General features: G+C 41.4%; 1 protein-coding gene across 1 annotated transcript; it reads right to left on the bottom strand.

The window, feature by feature from the left end:
- Nucleotides 1-1107: 1107 nt before the first annotated feature.
- LOC110258110 (CTD small phosphatase-like protein) lies at nucleotides 1108-20049 on the bottom strand (the record flags this gene model as incomplete). The annotated part of the gene is made up of 5 exons (XM_021081264.1): nucleotides 20027-20049; nucleotides 19605-19869; nucleotides 11606-11638; nucleotides 4261-4362; nucleotides 1108-1163 (listed from the first exon to the last, which is right to left on the bottom strand). Coding segments are annotated over exons 1-5 (479 nt in total), but the record flags the coding sequence as incomplete, so codon positions are not given.
- Between the last annotated feature and the right edge of the window lie 753 nt (nucleotides 20050-20802).

The raw sequence follows: 20802 nt of genomic DNA, 5'->3' as shown, positions 1-20802 counted from the left end.
TTCGGCTGATGCTTCTGCAAATGTTAAATGCCCAAGTACCTGCCATTTTGGCTCCCTGATGACTTTTAAAAGCATGAAGTGTGGAATCACTAGGGAAAGCGCTGCCTTTCCCAGGGATGGGTTCCCGGCAGGACCTTCTGGCAGGGGAGGAGAAGAGCCCTGGGTCAGGGGCAGGAGACTGAAGCTCTCATGTTTATTCTTCCTATGGTATGACCTTGAACTAACTCTCTCTCCGGCTGAGCCTCAGTTTCCCCCTGTGAACAACGAGGTGGCTGGGCCAGCTGATTCCCAAGCTCTGACACCCTGCATTCAAGGGCAAAGACGTTACTGACATCATAAGAAGACCTCGCTCAGCCCAAGTTCAAGCACCAAGGGAGCATTTTCTCCTGAGTATATAAACACACAGCCAGAGACTCTCCATTTAAGACCTTGGGATTGACAAGGAAATGACCTGTGATCTTGGAAGATATCATCCCTGTGAAAACCTACAGTGTTTCCTACCATGGTCCAGTATTCATAAATAAACTATTCCCGAGGGGCTCAATGCAAAAAAAGAAAATAAGGAAAAAAAAATCAGAACAAAGATCATGCCAACTGACTAAGGCACCTTATTTAAAGCTCCTGCTGATCAAAAATGTCCCCCCTCCTCCTTACCTTGGGTTGGGTTTTGCTAAATATCCACTGGCAAACAACATGCAGAAGAGACAAGATCATCTGGAGTGGCTGGCATTGGAAATGGACAACTTTCCCCCAGAATCTACTGTAATGGGGTACTATGACCTTTTCCTGTTGTCTGCGAGAAGGGTAGCAAAAGCAATTACAGAGAAATAAGTAACCATCAAAGCCATGGGACAAGAACCAAAATCCACAAAAAAGTAAATTGAACTTGCAACACATCCAATATTGACAAATAGATTATAATTTCTATTATAAATTCAGTGTAAAATCATCTAAGTGAAAAAAAGCAAAAATCATTGCATTTTAAAATAAAGTTGCTTCCTTTGATTTAGTCATAAAATGATACTGAATGGGAATTTAGAAAATAAAGTTCATAGAAATGTAATTCCAAAAAAGCGAACTGAAACTCAGATTAGCTTGATTTCTTACCTGATTATAGTTCCATCGATTTCAACGGGAACAATAAAATCAGCATTACTAATAGGCTAGAGAAAAAAGAAACTATAATTAGTATGTCTCAAAGAACAAAATAAAACTGGGCATTTTAGCACAAAAAAGCTTGCCTGGACCAATGTTTTTATTACGGGAAAAGACAGTTCAGGAGATGCTGAAGCAAGTATGCCTTGGTTCCTCAAAATAAACATAAGGAAGAAAGCACATTATTTTATGTTCTGAATACTGTTACATTTTCAGCATCTTGGTCCAAACTCTTAATCACCTGCTTGGCCCTAACGGACAAGTATGGCATACCTGGTTTGGGAGCAGGGCTCCTCAAACTCCCTATTTAGTCCTTTCAGGATAGCAGAACCTCTGCTGGCCACCAGGGGGAGGAGGTGAGAGTGTGAAGTCCCTGAAGACAGTGCTGTTTGCTGAGGGGGGAGGGGTATCATTTGCACTAGACTCACAAGTACAGGCTGCCCTGTGAGGGACTGCTTGACAGATGCTGGCAGGACATGGACCCAAAGCAAGGCCATAGATATGTGGGTTGAAGTCAGAGGCCAGTGACCACGACCTTGGGCAGGCTCTTTTCCCTCTGACCTCAGTTTCTCCTATCTTCCACAGCTACAGCAATGGGTCTGATGAGTGCCACGCTCCATTCAGCCCTAGCATCAATGATTTAGGCTTGACTGGTACAGTAGGGAGAGACAGCCACCTAGACTGCTCAGCTCAGTAATATAAACCTAGCATTTGCATATTAAAGTAACTCTGACAATTATACTACCTAGCATTTGCACAAACTTGGCATATTTAAAACAATCATTGACAATATGAATTTGAATGACACAAAATTCGAATATGATTTTTTGTAATCTCTGTTCTCAGTGATGACTCATAGACAGTTCTAAATGGAATCCACAAATTAGGTAGAAATGAACAGGCCCAAGAGAACCACCACACCACAAACCCTTGGGACAAGCAGGAGAAGGACAGAGGGAGGAAGAACATGTGTGTGGTGGCCACTGGGCAGGGATACGGATACAGGGTCTCTGGTCAGAATCCAAACTAGCGCCTGCCTTTAGGCCCAGCACTATACACACATGTTGTTCACTGATATGAAACTGTAAAACGTGGAAAATACGAGATCACAGAACATTACTCAGCACTCAGTAGAGAATGTGAGGCTTAAGATCATAGCATCTTCACTCTGATAGCTGGAAGGCTGAGTTTGGTATTTTATAATTCATGACTAAAATACAGAATCGAGCTAGACAACAAAAGACTGAAGGAAGAAACTCTCACAAGGCATGAGACTATGGAGTCATGTTTCACAGAGTATATAATAAGAGGAAAACAGCTCCCAGCTCAGAGCAAGGACCTGCCCTCCATCCTGCACTGGGGTAAATAAGGCTGGGCCAAAGCCAGGGCTGTAAACTTGGGTCCACAGGCTTGGGTGTTATACAGCTGTATGGTTTCAAGGAGAGCAGTTCACATCTTTCAGATTCTCAAAGAGCTGTGAAATACCCAGAACATTAAAAACCATATAATAAAGAATATTCTGCTTGCAAATGACAGCAGGCCAGGGAGGGAAGCAATGAAGAGATGCTGTTCGCATCAGCCTACTGCATCAGTGTCCTCTGAGCAGGCCCTGGAGACAGCAGGGGCTGCTAAGACCCTGCCTCTGGAGCCAGAAACTCTCTGTAATCTCGGGCTGTGTGACCAGCAATGCCCACACTCCCAGAGCTGCCTGGAAGGAAGCTGCCTATGCTGCAATGGCAGCTGACCCCTGCTCTAAAGGGCTTTCCTCCTGAGGGACTTGAAAAAGTCCTGAGCATCCTGCTCACAGGGGAGAAAAGGCTTCCCATGCTGTTCAGAGTTGAGCTGGGATAGAAAGTCACTGGCAGCTCCAGGACCAGCCCTGGAAGGGTTGTGGGGGTGGGGGTGGGGCTGGACAATGATGGACAATGTCCCTATTGCCCCCGTGGCCAGCCAGGTCCTGTCTTGCTGCCAAGGCTGAGTATAGCCCTGCCTCCATTCGCCAGAGGACTCTAGGACAACCACCTGGCCTTGTTCCATCATGGAGGATTCTGCCTAGAGAGAAGCAGGCCCAAGGAGGGATGTTTCTGAAAGAATTTGATGGCTCTTCTGCTTCCCAGACAGCTGTCAAGGAATGACTGGCTGGTGTGACATACACTCCATCTTAGATGGTGTCTTTCATGTCTCTCGGCAAAGAAAGGGGGGTTACGGGCTGGGGGCAAAAGAGAAATGTGGTTTAATTGGCTAGTGACAGTAGAACAGTTCATTGCCAGAAATACCCTAATGAAAATAGGATCAGGACCCTAAACACCCGCTTCTTTTCCCCAACACACCAATCCCCTATTTCCAAACCTTTTCATCACCTCCTTCTTCTAAGCAATTTCAGAAAATGGAAAAAGGATGATCTCATTTCTTAGTAGTGTCGGGACAGCTGTTTTCTGCACGGAGGCTCTTGGGGAATCTGGAGTCTTTGCTGCTCCTCTGGTGGGAGATGGACAGAGAGCAAGGGAGGTCGTGCAAATGGACACTCTCTTAGCTATGAGGCTAGTGAAAAGTCCCAGCATCTTCTTGTCAAGACAATGGTCAAAATCAATGGCTAAATCTGTTCAGATGCCATAACTCTGGACGTCTTCAGAGTTGGACATCTTCCAAAACTTGGTCTGGGAAAATGTCCAGGAAAGTAGGCTGCCTGACACTTTTCAACAGTGCCTCCCTTTGCCCTCCCAATAAAACATACAGCCCATACAGCACTCTGGCTACCCTGACAAACACACAGCAGTGTCCTAAAGTACTGATGGCCTGTGGCACCTGAAAAGTAATTCTGCAGGGGGTAGAGTGTTGGAAAACTCAAGTCTCATAAGTAAGAATGAGGTCTCCAGGATATTGGCAGCCCAGTGTTTTTTTTTTTTTTTTTTTCCTGCCAAACTATGTTAATATTCAACTGCTTGAGTTAATGTTCACCTGAGTTAATAAGCAACTATACTGGGATTTCTTGATGAACAGTGAGGTTATATGCCAATGACCACATGCTTCAGCCTCTCTATTTCTCCTTTTCCAATACAACTGTGACCAAATCACAAAGATCATTAATTGTTGATGCTGATTTACCTTAAATGAACTGTGCACCAATGTTTCATCTAAATCAATGACCACACACTTCTTCCCATAGTCAAGCACCGTCACCTCTGGAAGGAGGTATTTAGCTGGTGGCTAAAAGGGAAAAAAATATCATTACCTTTATATAAAAGATAAACCAATTCCCTTATCATTGTATTATACTAAGTCAATGAAACCTCCTTTTGAAACCAAACGTTTAAGTGCCTGGTCAAGCACATCATTGAATTTTATTAAAAACAGTAAGAACAAGCAGTCTGCAGTTGCAGTTTACCAAACAAATACTGTGTCACATCTGAATGGTTATTATGAGGGCCTGGGCTTTGGAGCCAGACAAACTTGGGTTTGAGTATGAGCTCTATTTGCTTCTCGGCTGTAAGTTGAGATAATAACACCTACCACGAAAGGCTGTTATCAACTATAATTGCAGCAAAATGCCCAGCAGCATCCTGCCTGGCACATGTACAGTGGCTTTAGTTATTATTAAAATGGACTACATGAAAATAAATGCTTAATTATAACAGTTACTCTAGCCATGCAGGCCCATATTCTGAGGTCCTATTTCATCTGAAATTCACTGTGGTATATAAGTATATTTTTAAAGCAACCTAAATGTCCATCGACAGAGGAGCAGATAAAGCAGAGGTGGTGCATATACATGATGGAACATTACTCAGCCATAAAAAGGAATGAAATAATGGCATTTGCAGCAACATGGATGGACCTAGAGATTATGCTAAGAGAAGTTAGTCAGACAGTGAGACACAAACGTCATATGCTATTACTTGTATGTGGAATCTAAAAAAAGGATACGATGATCTTTGCAGAACAGATACTGACTCACAGACTTTGAAAAACTTATGGTTACCTAAGGAGACAGTTTGGTGGGGGGAGGGATGGGGTAGGGGTTTGGGACAGAAATGCTATAAAACTGGGTTGTGATGATCATTGTACAACTATAAATATAATAAAATTCATTGAATTTAAACCCAAAAAAGTATATTTTAGAGCTACATTGGCCCACAGCTTTTTTTTTTTTTTTTTTTTAATGACTGAAATCTCCAAAAAACTTTAAGAGAAACTATAGAACCACCAGGAAAATGCAATGCGAACTGCCCCTCGATAATAGAAAACAGAAATAAAACTGGTCCGTGAACCCTGCGTTGTGCCTGCCCCACTGTGCTATATAATATTGAGTGAATATGGCATTTTCATGCCTTGGAGGGATAAAATGTCCCTGTCTCTGGAAGTTACATTTTAATCCACTTGCTGTGTGTTAACCAAAAATCCATTTACATGTCCTTGTAGTAGCTTCGAATCTTACGAAGAAGAGGTCATAAAGAGTTAGTAAAATGCAAGGTATCTCCAAGCCAATCTTGATCTTGACACTCAATCTTGATGTAGAGTATTTATTTCTTGGGCCATGCTTTCTTCTAGAAATGATGTGCAGTATTTCAGTTTATTTTGTGGCATATTCAGTATCCAATGTTAACGAGTTATTTTTTGCCCTGGAGGAAGGTCAAGCTCTATTCCATTTTTAACGCAGAGCAAAACACAAGAAAATATCTGTCCCTAGCCACTGAAGAATGGATAATTTCGCTTATCCAATAAAACAAGAAAAAAAGAAATCAAGAGGTATTTTCTTTAAATGGCTATTTCTTTTCCTTTTCTTTTGGTCTCAGTTGAACATTAGTCAAGGAATTAGAGTTAGTTTTGGACTTTAGCTTGTTCAATAGTGAATGCAATGTAGGCGGTCAACAGATTAGGTAAATCTGCAAGTGCAATGATGTCTTGGCTGAAGGGATTGTCTAGGGCTGAGCAGGATGAGGCCACGTGTGGGGACAGGAACATTTCTAATGCCAGGTGGGCTCTTTCTACTGAATGTGGGTGTTTCATCCTCTCTAACACCACCCTGATGGCCCATCAATAACCAAGGCTCTAGTTCATGTTTACCAAGCAGCATCCCTGACCAGGTGGGCACTGGGAAAAGACATGCCTTAGATTTGGGGCATGGGATCCAGGGTCCTGGAAAGGACTCTGTCCTTCATTACACATCAGTAAGCAAGCAGGTTTTATTTAAAAAAAAATAAATTTGCAAGTAGTTGTTCTTTATCAAAAAGAGGTTTAAAAAGGCAGGGTGCCCTGAGCCCAACAAATGAACATAATAGAGAAGACTGGGTTATTTCTATTGTGTGGGCCATAGCAGAAAGCAATTGTGCGACTAGAATAAAATTTGTCTTTGTTTTTTTTTTTTGTTGTTGTTGTTTGTTTTTTTGGCTGTGCCTGCAGCATGTGGAAGTTCCCAGGCTAGGGATCGACTCCACGCCACAGCAGCGACCTGAACCGCTGCAGTGACAATGCTAGATCCTTAACCCACTGAGCCAGCAGAGAGCTCCTGTTTTCATTTCTTCTTATACAATTATGTAATAAACATACTCTCACTGTAAAGGACACATACCTAAAACACAAGTATTTCCTCTTCCACGTCCCCTTTCTCCTTTCCCCAGATGCCTCTCTTTTTAGCTTGATGTGTAATGGGTTAGATTTTTCTCTATGACTTTATATGCTAAAACAACATTTTAACTTTATGTAATTGTTAGCCTGGAAAATAAGGATCTAGAACGTCTATTCCCAGCATATCGGAAAACATCAAAGATCTGCCAAAAGTGGCTCAGTTTTTTTCCAAACCTGAGAATAAAAGTGACTTTCTTCGCATATTTAACCCACACTTTACAAGCATTCTCTGAGTTAACAGTAAGGAAAAAGCCTCACTGCATTATTCTAAGGGAGAAAAGAACAAGCAGCGTGAGAGGCAAAGTAAGCAAGCTATTGATTTAGCATTTGTGCTGCAGAGAACAAGGCCAGGCTGGGGCAATGCGCTAGGAGGGCTCCATTAATCCTTCCCCCATTTCCTAAATGCACACAGCTTCTCTGACTGAGAGCCTGGCTCTTAACAATGCAAATTCTTCAGACCCATGGTAAGAATTCTTCTGGACAGCTGTGTCCTGGAAACACATAAGGACACTGGATAATTGCACTAGTGTTTTGTTACTTCAATTGATCTGTTCAGGTGATGCTTGAATCATTAACTAAAAACATGTCCTGAGGCAAAATTTCTCTCAGGCCATTGTAAAGTTGAAGAACAAGAATAACATTAGTTAACCAAAAGAGTCTTTTCTAAACGGAAAGACTTGCTTCAAAGCACAGGTGGGCACTGCCGGGGAGGTAGGAGTGGGTGTAAGAAATCCTGGGGCGGGGATGAGGGGAGGTTTGGGGAGGGCGTTCATTCTAGTGCTCCTCCTGAGACTGGATGTGAAATTTCCTATCCTTGGTGGCCAGCCCTGGCAGCCAGGAATAGTTAATCTAAGGTACCCACCTCATAACACACCCTCACAAACCTTATGAACAAAGTGCCTCTTCTTGCTACATTGGATGGCTATCTGTGCACTGACTTCTCAGGCTCTGAGTCTGCACCCTGTGTCCCTGGAGCCTCAGGGCTCTGGGCAGAGCTCTCAGGGCTGCTATGGAAGGAGCACATGCAACAGCTCTAACTAGGAGCTGTCTTGCTTATACACTCTCCAGAAGGTTTGGTGGAAAAAAGTATACTTCTGCTTATTAAAAGACCTAGGCCAACAGCACAGAAACATAACTGGTAGAAAGCAAATTTTTCCTCTCCCCTTTCAGCATTTTTGGGCTCAGCTTCACTGTCAGCCATGCACTGTGAGCATGAGAGTGGTGTATAACTCGAGCAAAAGGGCGTAAAAAGTAGGTACAGGTCTCACTGGAGCCAAAGTATCCGAGTGAGCACTTTCAGCATTACCACTGAACTTCGTGGTTTCTGAGCTTATTCCTCTGGACTTTTCATTTCCCTTCAATACCCTTCAATACCTGACCTTTACTGGAGAAACCAGCTGCTAACCAGATATATTAAGGGGTCCAAATTGCAGTTTGAAGCTAGGAGTACCAAGTAGAAGGTTTAAGATCAAGTCCAGATAAAGAAGGCATTTCCAACAGGTGTACAAAAGATGGGTTACTCAGTAAATGATGCTGAGACAGCTGACTTGCCACCTGGAAAAGGAAATAAAGCTGGATTGCTACTTCATGCCCTCCAATAACAAGATCCAGAGGGATCAAAGATTTAAGTGTAATGATGAAACCACTAAAATACCAGGAGAAAATGTAGGTCATAGTCATAGAATGAGGAGATCTTTCTAAGAATGACATAAAGTTCAGGAGTCAAAAAAGATAATTCCCCTACATAAATAACACTTCTTTGTGGCCAAAGGGATTATAAACAAGGCCAAAAGGTATACCAAAAATTTGGGGAAAGTGCTAATTGCCCCAGAGTTTAGACAAGAAAAAGTATAAACTCTAGAAGAAATGAACAGGGAAGAAGAAATACATATATGGACAATAAACTTGTGAAAATATGTTCATACTCATTCACGAAGAAACGCAAATAAATCGATACCGTTCTTTACTTTCAGATTAGTAAAGATTAAAATACTTGATAATTACCATTTTTGATAAGGGAATGGACAATCCCATATACCTTTGGTGGGATGTAAATCAGGCTTTGGAGGATAATTTGGCTTTTATCTACCAAAAATGCAAAACATGTCCTTTGATCTAGCATCTCTACAACTAGGAACTGATCACCCAGATATTATTGCTCAGGTGAAAAACACATACGCACAAGAATACCTGTAATAGCACAAAAGTGGAAATAAGGTAAACGCCATCAAATACATGTAAAACAATGCGGTAGATCGTTAGGTACTAATATTTGGAAAGATGTTCAAGGTAGCTTGCTAAAAGCGAAAAACAACTTGCAAAATTCTCATTTGTTTAAATATGCCTGTGTTGATTTAGCAAATTTCTGGAAGGATACATAGCAAATATTAAAAGATTTACTCTAGGGAGTGGGACCAAGCCAGGGAATTTTTTTCCCCTGTTTTAATCTTTCAGTATTTTTTAAAATCATGAGTTTGAATAATGAAAAATATGAATAATGAACTGAATAATGAAAAAATAAGCTTAGTAAAAAGATCAAAAGACCAAGCCTACACATACAAACAGCAGCATGGAAATTTAAAAAGGGGGATTCCTGAAGGGAGCAGCAGAGATAAGGACCCTAGCTGGATCTCCTCTGGGCACTCACAGCCTCAGGGGCACCTTTCATCTTCAGGGCCTAGGAAAATCTTTGAAGGGGTGTCAAACCTGGTTTGCAGGCTCAGCACAAGCCTGGATTTCTGCTCCTATGTGGCAGTACTCCAAGCTCTCAGGGGCTCCCAACACTAACCACGTCACTATGTGGTCCCAAAAGTGCAGGGCTAATGTTTATAGGACCTGAGGCCTCAACAGATGGGTGCAAATTTTGCAGGGGACCCCAAGGCTTGAATCCTCGGGCAGAGCTAGCCTCCAGATGGACTTGGGCTCAGGGCTGCATGCTAAGCAGTTAGTGGGGATCAGACAGTGCCCATCCAGACAACTGCTTTTTGGGAGGTGATAATTCAAAGATGCAAACTACTTTAGCTAGGCTTTATTTTCCTGCAAGACATTTCAGCTTCATCAGCTCTTACCCAATGTCTAACAGGTAGGAGGAGTTAGCAATTTAAAGACCTAACACTGGGCTAAATTATACAAGGTATCTTTTTCCTCTGGGCTATTTAATCCCAGGATTCTAGGAAGAGATTTGTGGGAAAAGGGTCATTTTTCTGTTTTGACTCTGCCAAATGCTCTGATGCAGCACTTAACTTTATACATGGCTATGAATTAATTCTGAGAAAAAACAGGGCTATCAGAGTATCAGAGATAGGGAGAGAGATGCCAACTGCTGTCACCTGTTGAATGTAGGCCCCTTTGCAGGAAAAATATACAAACTACTCTGTATAAAGATTAAAGAGAGATCTCTGCTATCAATCCCATTGGGTATCCTATTCAAACACTGGATAAAAGTCATGCCGACTGATCCATCTTTTTGATCAAAGTCAGTTCCCAACAAAGCCCAACCCCTGGGCATGCTGGCAAAGTCAGAATTACTTCACAAACCCCTGCACCTTGTTAATCAATGGAAGTTAAAGTTGTGAAAAAAATGCAATTATCAAAACCTTTTGGGCAATTTATAAGTGACACATGCCTTACCAAATTTGGAGTCAAACTGTACTCAGGAAATCCATCATTTCTTTCAATGTAAGATTGTCATGTCTCTTGGATGTTCCCAGGAAATATGTGAAATCTGAACCAGAGAATCTCTATGGATTAAAACATCAATTTATGGACACCTTAAAAAACCTAAATCCTTCTCTAAAGACACAGGACTATTTGAGAGATTTTGTTTGATGTCGACATCTCAACTACACATTTCTTTGGGGAGTTGGTCTCTGTTCTGCTCCTTGCTGACTGGCCTAAGGCTTCACGGCTCTGCTGGCAGAGCAGAAGGAAGATAAGGAGTGGCAGGACAGCATCTGTCTGAGAGGTGGCTGGTCCAGGCCTGTGCTAGGGTCAAACACTGGTGCAAGACTGAAAACAGAAGTTGGTGGCCCAAGGGGGCACCTGGTTTGGGGCAGAGCAGCAGTACGGCCAGCTGGCAGGAGCTGGGACAGGGGGTGGCATGAGGGGGGAGGTCCTACAAATTCAAGGAGTTGGACTGGGATGATTTTTCTGATCTCAGAGCCATGGCCAAGCGACACTGTTGAATAGTCAAAAACTGTCTGTTCCCCTTGAAGGAGGGCCTCATGAACCCAGTGCACTGTTGCAAAGAACCCTGATGAGGCAAAAGTACTTTCTCCTAGTCTACGGAGTGGGGCACTGCTGCCTTAGCTTATTCAGTGCCCGGGCGGCCTTTTGCAGAGAGAAAGGTGAGAATCTGGTTTATAGATGCTGGTTCCATTGCTGTTCCTGAGAAAAGAAATTTGTACAGAACTTCCTGCTCACAGTTTAAAATGTGGCTTCACCTTTTTTTTTTTCTTTTTTTTTTTTTCTTCTTTTCATGGCCACACCTGCAGCATATGGAACTTCCCAGGTCAGGAACTGAATCTGAGCCTCAGCTGCAACCTGTGTCACAGTTGTGGCAACACCAGCCCCTTAACCCACTATGCCAGGCCGGGGATTGAACCTGCACCTCTACAGCAACCCAAGCCACTGCAGTTGCATTCTTAACCCACTGTGCCATGGTGGGAACTCTCGCTTTTTCTTTTTTTAAACACAACAGAGCTGTTTATACCACATGATTAAAACTCAATATAAGCAAGAACATTTAAAAAATCTTTTATAGTAGTATGCCCAAAGCTACAAGACGCTATGAAGGTTTAAATAAAAATTTGATAAATATACATACACTTGGTATGGGAATGACCTGCCTCTGGTCACCCTGAGGAAAAAGAAAAAAAAGTCATTGTCAGGTTTAAAGAGACATAGATCACATTCTCAAAAGAAACTTCAAAGCACTCTCAAGTACAGCAGGCACATGACTGCTCACTCTGTACCCGGCGGTATTTAATGAACAGGAGGAACCCAAAGGTTTTCCACCGTTAGGGCCCTGGATTCTACGCTGCCTTCCAGACAGCCTCTCCCCTGACAAACCAGGCCAGGTCCCTGAGGCTCATAAATCATCTTGTTTATTTAAATAGTGCCTCATTTACTCCCAGGAATTTAATCCTTAATTGAAAAGTTAAAAAAAAATAAAAAACCCCAAACCGAGCAACCCATATTTTACTTGATCCATGAATCTCTCTAATAACTGGCTTGTTTCTTCTTTTAAGTAAGTTTTTCCCTAAAAGACTTAAGTCATTACAATATGCAGGGAAAAGAAGACAGTTCCATCAGACGATGAGGAACCCAGTGGCCACCTGGGGTCGGTCCTCTTTGAGGGGAAGACTGGGCAGAAGGTACAGGCAAGGTGCAAGGTTTCCTCCAAGGCCAGAGGCATGGAATGGATTTCCCATTGAGGGGAAGAGAACCTATATCTGTACAGAGTGTTCAGAAAATTCAGGCTCTGAGGAAGGGCTTCAACCATTACTTAACCCTGGAATGTCAGCCATTCCAAACCTGGTTGTTGGAAACACATCATTTTAGCATCATTAAGAAAAGCTAATAAAAGAACATATGTGTCTCCACTGAGAATTCCCAGGGTCTGTGTCTCCTTTTCTTCTTCAGATGGTGAGATGGGAGGTAATGAACCACAGTGTCGTGGTCCCTGATGAGATGCACTGTTCCACGTTCTCTCACATTGAAGGATTTACCAAAGTGTACCCATTTTTATTGAGGAGTCACTGGTGACTGGGGTCTCATGGGAAGGCACCATTCCTGACTGTCAACAGTGGCAGGTGGCTGACACCTTTCTCAGCTCTGCTCAACTCAAAGAACCATTTAGCAACTTCCTGACAATCTCCAGCCCCTCGTCATCACCCCTGCAGTATGACAGCAACTGGAATCTGCTTCCACATCCACTGAGCTTGAGTTTTATGTTCCAGGTGTCCTGACCAGGTGAGCACAAAGGGCAGAGTCACCCCACTTTGACACGGCTCGTTCTATGGGGTCTGGTTTCATACATGGAATAGTCACAGATTATGCAAATGATGCACTACTCAGAGTTAACTTACTTCTTTAAAAAGCCACTTAGACAAATGTTAATTGAAGGAAGTTTTCATGAATGAATACTTGGTCCAGGAAGCTCTCATCTCTGCCAGAGGAGCTGCCTCTAAAGGCCTTTATTCTCTGGTAGATGCAACTAAGGGTTCCAGGAAATCTTCCAGGGGTACAAAACCATCTTCTCATTTCATTTAAGCAGGTATTAGTTAAAAATAACTTTTACCATGACAGCAGTGATTCTTCTCTTTTTTTATCCTCTATAGGCCTAAGGTAAAAACTATGTCCCCTTTATTCACAGTGATTGTCTACATCAATGATTTTTTTATTATTATTATTTTATTTTTATTACTCAAATGAATTTATCACATCTGTAGTTGTATAATGATCATAACAATCTGATTTCAGATTTTTTTTTTTTTTTTAATGGCTGCATCTGCAGCATGTGTAAGTTCCCAGACCGGGGACTGAATCAGTGCCACAGCAGTGACCCAAGCCACTGAAGTGACAATGCCAGATCCTTAACCCTCTGAACCAACAAGAAACTCCCCTACAGCAATGATTTTTAAATTTGGGCAGGGAGAGTTTGAGGCAAGTACACTGAGGGGGAGATATCTGAATGGGGCTGTGATAAGGTTTAGAGTGGAATCTCGTCATACAAATTCCACTGATATATTTTGCTACACCAATATAGCGTAATGTTTAATGTCTCTTAAGGCAAGTTATCTCTTATTATATTTTCCTAAAAATTTCTCAGATATTCTTAGACACTTTTTCTTCTATATAAAACTTAAGTCTTCCTATCCAGAAGCACAGTACATTTCTCACTAATAAGCACTCAAAACTTTTCAATGATTCTCATTTTTTGGTAGTATTTTGGGTTTTCTATGTAAATAATCACACCATCTACAAATAAAACTGGCTTTGTATCTTTTCCACACGTAGACCAATTCTTTCATTTTCTTGTCTTATCACATTAGCCTGTACTGCCAATGGTTCTCCTGTTGTTTGCTGTTTATTTCTAGAAGATAGCTTTTGATCATGTTAAATGGTTTTCTTCTATGTATCTGACTGTACTGTTGATTGCCATTTAAAGGTATATGGCTATTATACACTTCATTCATTAGATCTTTTATCAGAAAATGTCACTCTTTCTCTTTTTTAATGCTTTTAGTTTTTGAATTTGGTTTTGTCTGATACTGATTCTTTTGCCTTTTATTTGATCTGCTTCGTACATTTTGCCCATCTCTTTATTTTCTAACTTTTTTTTTTTTGGTTTCACTGTATATTAGATGCTGGATCAGAAACTATTAGCCAGCTACCCTAACAGTTTTCTTTCTGGGCACATGGTAGGATTACACTTATCCATGTTTCTTGAAGTTAGGTGTATTTATGTGAACTACTCTGGACAATAAAATGTAAGTTGAAACAAATCTTGTTACTTCTGAGCGAAAATTTTAACAGCCAGTGTTCACCAAATTCCTTTTTTTCCTGATGTGAACAATGGTGGAAGCAAAATATGGGCCTTCCTTAGTCTGGTCCATGAACGAGGAGGATAAGACAGAGTTATGTAATATAATAACACTAGCTATTAGTCACATGCGACTACTTAGCACGTGAAATATGGCTAGTCCATATTAAAATGTGTAAAACATACATCAGATTTTGAAGAATTAGTAAGATAAAAGAATGTGCATTTTATCTCAGTGATCATTTTTTCTATTGATTACACACTTAAATAATATTCTAGATATATTGGATTAAATAAAATCTAATATTTAAAAAAAATTTTATGGCTGCACACCCACTGCATATGGAAGTTTCCGGGCCAGAAATTGAACATGTGCTGTCACAGAGACAACGCGAGATCCTTAACCTGTTGTGCCACAGCAGGAACTTCAAAAAATACATTATTAAATCCATTTTATCTTTCCAAAAAGATTTAAAAGATGAGGCTACTAGAAAAACTTATATAACACATGTGGCTCACACTATATTTCTATTGGACAGTGTTACAGAACAGATGGCCCAACAAAACCATGATAAACTTGTAATATGAGAGAAAAACAAATTTTTATTGTTTCAAGCCTTGGGGGATTTGAGGCTGTTACTGAGCATGACTGAACTCACACTGACTCTACATCTACTCAGTCATTCTTTTCTCCTTTGTGAAAAGAACTCTGATATTGTTGGGAGCAGGAACCTGAAGGTTTAGATCTGGCCAATAAGACATCAGGTTTTGATGGTTTCCTGTGAAAGCATTTACTTTCCATAAAAGGGACAGATATGGTGAGTGCTACTCCTCCCTCTTGTCGTCCCTTAAATGTGGAGATGATGTCTGAAGCTTGTGATTTGAGAGTATATATAACAAGCATGAGAATGAAAGCAAACATGCCCAGGACAGTGGGCCAGAAAGATCAAAAGACTGAAGAACAGAAAGAATCTGGGTGCCTGATGGCATCAGCGGGCATCTAAACTCACCGCAGCAACTGCCAGACTTAGGCTTTTTATGTAAGATAAATAATCTCCTATTTGTCTAAGTCATTATTTGTCAGTTTTCTTTTACTTGCTGCCAAAATCATTTCTATCTGAAATAGGTATATTCTTGGCAATAGTATCCAGCTGAATTTGTCAAGCCAATTTGATAAAGTCTTGGTCTTTTGTTAGGAGAATTTGGTTCATTAAACTTGGTTTTATGCCTACTCTGTTAGGCTTCCTATTTACAATATTACTTGTTCTTTTTCCCTTTCTTTAATTTTGATCACTTGTTCATAATTCTGTTCATTTCCCCTTTCACTCTCTGTGAATTCTCAGGATCTATTTTCTAATTGTGCTACAGTTCTATTCCTAATAATTGTATTTATTTCTATGTTTTCTATAATTATATTATAGCTGAATATCAATCTCACGTAGGTTTTCTTTCGCCCCCTTGAGAAATCATTCCATATCTGAAAATGTACATCTTTTGCCTTAATAGATAAATGATATCTCGTTCACACACAGAATTTTCCATTTGTAACTCTTCTCAGTAGCCTGTAAACATTTTTTTTTTTAATTTTTTCATAGTCTTGCAGTATTGCTGATGAGAAGTCTGGAACTAGTATAATTCTCTTTTTGTTTGAAAACATCTTGTTCTGGTAGCTTGTAAGACTTTCTCTTTATACTTAAATTTCAGAATTTTAACCATATATCAAGGCACGTGCATCATGCTTGCCCCCACTAATTCTGCTGTAGATTTGATAAATTGTCTCAGTCTGCATATTCAAGGTTTTTTTTTTTCAGTTCAAGAAAATGTCTTCTATTATTTATTCTTCGTCTGGAATTTCTATTACTTGCAAGTTAGGTCTCCTAGATGCCTTTTCCCTGCTTTCACAACGACCATTTCTGTGTTTCTGGCCTGAATTGCAAGATATTTCTTGCACTTGCTCTTTCAGGACATTAATGCAGTTCTCTGCAGGGACTATTCCAACTCATTTTCTTAGTGCATTCACTGAATTTTTGTATTTAGAAATCAAGGGGTCTTTTAAGTTCTAAAAGTTATTTTTGAACTCAAAACTCATTTCTTGAACTATCATCTTTTGAGTGGTCTACAAAAGTTTTCTTCCATTAGTCCTATCTCAGTAAGGGTGCCAAATGCTAGATTTTCAACTTGGACTTCCTGGGCAGTGGTGAATGGGGGAGCACTTGAGGGCCGGGCTGTATTCCTGGCCTAGCAGAGCCTGAGTTGACAGAGCAAAAAACGGGGAAGAGAGTCCCTACACTACTGGGCTCCTGGAGGGCAATTCAGCTCATCAGTACAGCCCCTCCCAGCACCTCCAGTGGGCAGTGCAGGCCCTTTCCAAGGGGTCTGCAGGCTCCCACTGGCTGGTTGACCTCACAGGACTACGTATTTCAAATCTTCACCTTAGAACTCTAAGAGACGCAAGCATTTTCCTTGGTTGGTGGTTCCCTGCTTCTCACTCAGTATCAGAGAGCATGAATCCTGTGCCTAATCTTTCTCCTGGAGAAATGAGGAAAACTGTAGGCCCTGATGTACTTCCCAGGCTCCATCAGAAACCTCACCTGGGATTATCCAGAAAGGGAATTTAAATGGTCAGAGCCACATGCTCAAGCTGTCATCTTCCCAGAATCCTCTTCTACACATTCACATGTACTTTCAAAATAATCTATTTTCTAAACACAAAACCAATTTAAGCTTATTTTGTGAAAACTGGGAAAAGAAAAAAGAAAAAAGAGGTAGAACCCTATAAACCAACTATAATGGAAAAAATATAAATCATTAAAAAAGAAAAAAGAAGCACAGAGAGGAGAAAATCCCACATAGAATCCCACTAGTCTGAGAAAATCTCTTCACATTTTGGTGTACATCATTCTAATCTTATAAATGCCATAGATATACTTATAAATATTCTTGCCTACTATATTTTAACCTTTTCCCCCTAAGTGATATATATTGAACATTTCCCTATTTCAGCAATATTTATGAGATGTCATTTTTAATAGCTGTATACTATGTAATCATATGATTGGTGCATTGGCCTGTTATTATTTTATCAAGTTGCTTATAATTCTGCAATATTATAATTTATGCTGGATAGTAGTATCTTATAGCTAAATCTTTGTACATCCATAATTACATCACTAAGGTGGAAAACTGCTTGTATGGACAAATAGGTATATTTTTAAGATTTTTGAGATCATACTGCCAAATTTTCTTCAAGAAAGGTAACCATTTAACATTCCTATCAATAACTAATCCTCTAATTCTCTCTCACTATCCTGATGCTGAACCCAAATATTACCTTTAAGGAGTTCCCGTTGTGGTTCAGTGGTTAATGAATCTGACTAGGAACCATGAGGTTGCAGGTTCAATCCTTGGCCTTGCTCAGTGGGTTAAGGATCCGGCGTTGCTGTGAGCTGTAGTGTGGGTTGCAGACGCGGCTCAGATCCCGTGTTGCTGTGGCTCTGGCATAGGCCGGTGGCTACGGCTCCGATTAGACCCTTAGCCTGGGAACCTCCATGTGCCACAGGAGTGGCTCAAGAAAAGGCAAAAAGACAAAAAAAAAAAAAAAACCAAAAACCCCCAAAAAACAAATATTACCTTTAAATCTTTTAATAGTTTGATAGATGGAACAGGAATCCAATTGTTTTAGTATTTCTTTGATTACTAACCACACTGAACATTTTTTCTCATGTTTACTGACCAACTGTATTTATTTTGTGAGATGTCTGTTCATGCCCTCTGCTCATGTTATCTGGGATGTAAAGTTTTATGACTTTTGTGGCCTCGATCTTGACTATCCTCACCATGAATAATCTCCTTTTTCTCTTTCAATAATTTTTACCCAAAATTCTAATCTGACTGATATTACCATTGTACTTCCTGCTTTCTTTTTGGTTATACCTGTGTGATGGCTTTTTGCTCATTCTCTTTTACCTTGTTCTAAGTCATTTTGTTTTGAATATGTCTGTTAGATAGTATGTGGGTAGAATCTTTTTTTTTAACCTATTGTGATGATCTGACTTAAAATTCCTTATTTGATACATATAAAAAAGAATATATAACAAATACATTCATTATTAAAGAAAGTAGTCACATCTATATATATATATATTTATTTATTTATTTATTTGTCTTTTTAGGGCTGCACCTGTGGCACATGGAGGTTCCCAGGCTAGGGGTCAAATCGGAGCTGTAGCTGCTGGCCTACGCCACAGCGATCCGAGCCAACTCTGCGACCTACAAGAGAGCTCACAACAATAATAGATCCTGGAGTTCCCGTCGTGGCGCAGTGGTTAACGAATCCGACTAGGAACCATGAGGTTGTGGGTTCGGTCCCTGCCCTTGCTCAGTGGGTTGACCATCCAGCGTTGCCGTGAGCTGTGGTGTAGGTTGCAGATGTGGCTCGGATCCCGCGTTGCTGTGGCTCTGGTGTAGGCCGGTGGCTACAGCTCCGATTGGACCCCTAGCCTGGGAACCTCCACATGCCGTGGGAGCGGCCCAAGAAATAGCAAAAAGACAAAAAAAAAATAATAATAATAATAGATCCTTAACCCACTGAGTGAGGCCAGGGATCGAACCTGCATCCTTATGGATGCTGGTCAGATTCGTTTCCACTGAGTCACGATGGGAACTCCTCCATTTATATTTATTACTAGCTCTTTTCCAAGTCTCTATTTCTCCTCTACTCTTTCCATTTCTTTTTCTTTCTTTCTTTCTTTCTTTCTTTCTTTCTTTCTTTCTTTCTTTCTTTCTTTCTTCCTTCCTTCCTTCCTTCCTTCCTTCCTTCCTTCCTTCCTTTCTCTCTCCCTCTCCCTCTTTCTTTCTTTCTTTGCTGCACCCACAGCATGCAGAAGTTCCTGGGCCAGGATCAAACCTGCATCACAGCAGTGACCAGAGCCACAGCAAAGACAATGCCAGATCCTTAACCTGCCAGGCCACTAGGGAACTCCATAGTCTTTCCATTTCTTGGTCGGCCCCTGGCTCCTTAACATTCTGTTTCATTCATTCAACTTCCCATGAAAGAATGTTATAAAAATGTGAAATGACACTTATAACTTGCACCAAATATGTTCTTTAGTGGCTAAATGGGATAACTGACATAGCCTTTAACAAAAAAGATGACTTTTTTTGTAATTTCAAATCTCCAAGTAAATGGCTGCACACATACTGTCACAGATTCTCATTAAGGATGTTGGTCAAGGATGGGACAGACACGTGGCTACAGCAGTTCTACATCAACACTGACCTTCTGAAGCCCACCATTCTCCTCCACCAGTGGCGGAAGCACACTGGGGCTGCTACCTGGTGGGGCCTCCACATTATAATCCCGGAAGCAGCAGAAGAAAGAACTGAGGATGCTTCGGCTCCTCTGCTTCTTCAGGCTGACGTTGCACTGGGATGCTGGAAAGACAAAAAAGCACAGTGTGGCCAGCTGCATCATGCACTTGGAGCTGTAATGCAATGGGAAAACCTTAATGAGCAGTTGCCCTGGAGTCCTGATTCCAGGAGACCTACTCAGGACAAGAAGACAGGGGCCACTGGGAAGTTGCTCTGAAAGATTATTACGGGAATCCTAGAGAACCAGATGGTCAATGGAGTTTAGTCCTGCTGGCTGGACAGAATTCTTCTGGCCTTGGCCCAGTGGTGGCTGCTTGCTCATTAACTGACCCAACCCCAGGGTCACGCGCCATCTACATTCCTGAACCCAGCGGATAAGGTCTCCCAACCCTGCACGAAGCACTACTTCAAAATATAGATCCTTGCAGGCACAGATCTCTAAAACTCTCTGAGAAGTCTTTTTCTGTTAAGGGTACCAAGAAAGAATCACTTTGAAACTGGGTTCTTGGACACTCCCTGCTCACCATGGAAATGACTAACTTCATGGTGTATTAAATAAGATGTGTGAGGGCACAAAGCAGCCCTCTTCTTAAACTCTGCCATTTGTCAAGAAATTGATGGAGCCTCGACCCACAGAGCTCAGGTCTGAAGGCTTCCATTACCCTTGAAACAGACACAGCAGGAGAGGTGGAAGAGAAGGTCAGGGCCAGCCAGGGCAAAGCCCATCTTCATAGGACCCGGGCCACACAGTGCCACATTCAATCCCTGGCCTGTCCTGGACTAAGGCTCTGGAGGGAGGGACAGATCCTTGCTGTTACCCAGGGCTCAAACAAGCCACCACAAGTCAGAAATAAAGCGCAAAAATTAGTACAGATGAGAAACACACCTCAGGGGAGGGGACTAACAACTTGAAGGTGCAGGAGCATTTTGCCTGGGAATGCAGCCAGGGCTGTCCCACCACATACCACGTCTGGGTGGGTCAGCAGCACTGAGGAGAGGTACCATGCCTGGGATGCATGGGAATCATCACTGTAGGAAATTGTTAAGTCCACATGATAACTGTTAGAGTCTCTCTCTCCCACAAAGCGTTTCTGGCACAGTTCCTT

The sequence above is a fragment of the Sus scrofa genome, unplaced genomic scaffold (genome assembly GCF_000003025.6).
Source record: "Sus scrofa isolate TJ Tabasco breed Duroc unplaced genomic scaffold, Sscrofa11.1 Contig1256, whole genome shotgun sequence".
NCBI lineage: Eukaryota > Metazoa > Chordata > Mammalia > Artiodactyla > Suidae > Sus > Sus scrofa.
The sequence above is the reverse complement of the archived record's forward strand: the minus strand, read 5'-3'. Positions and strand labels throughout refer to the sequence as shown.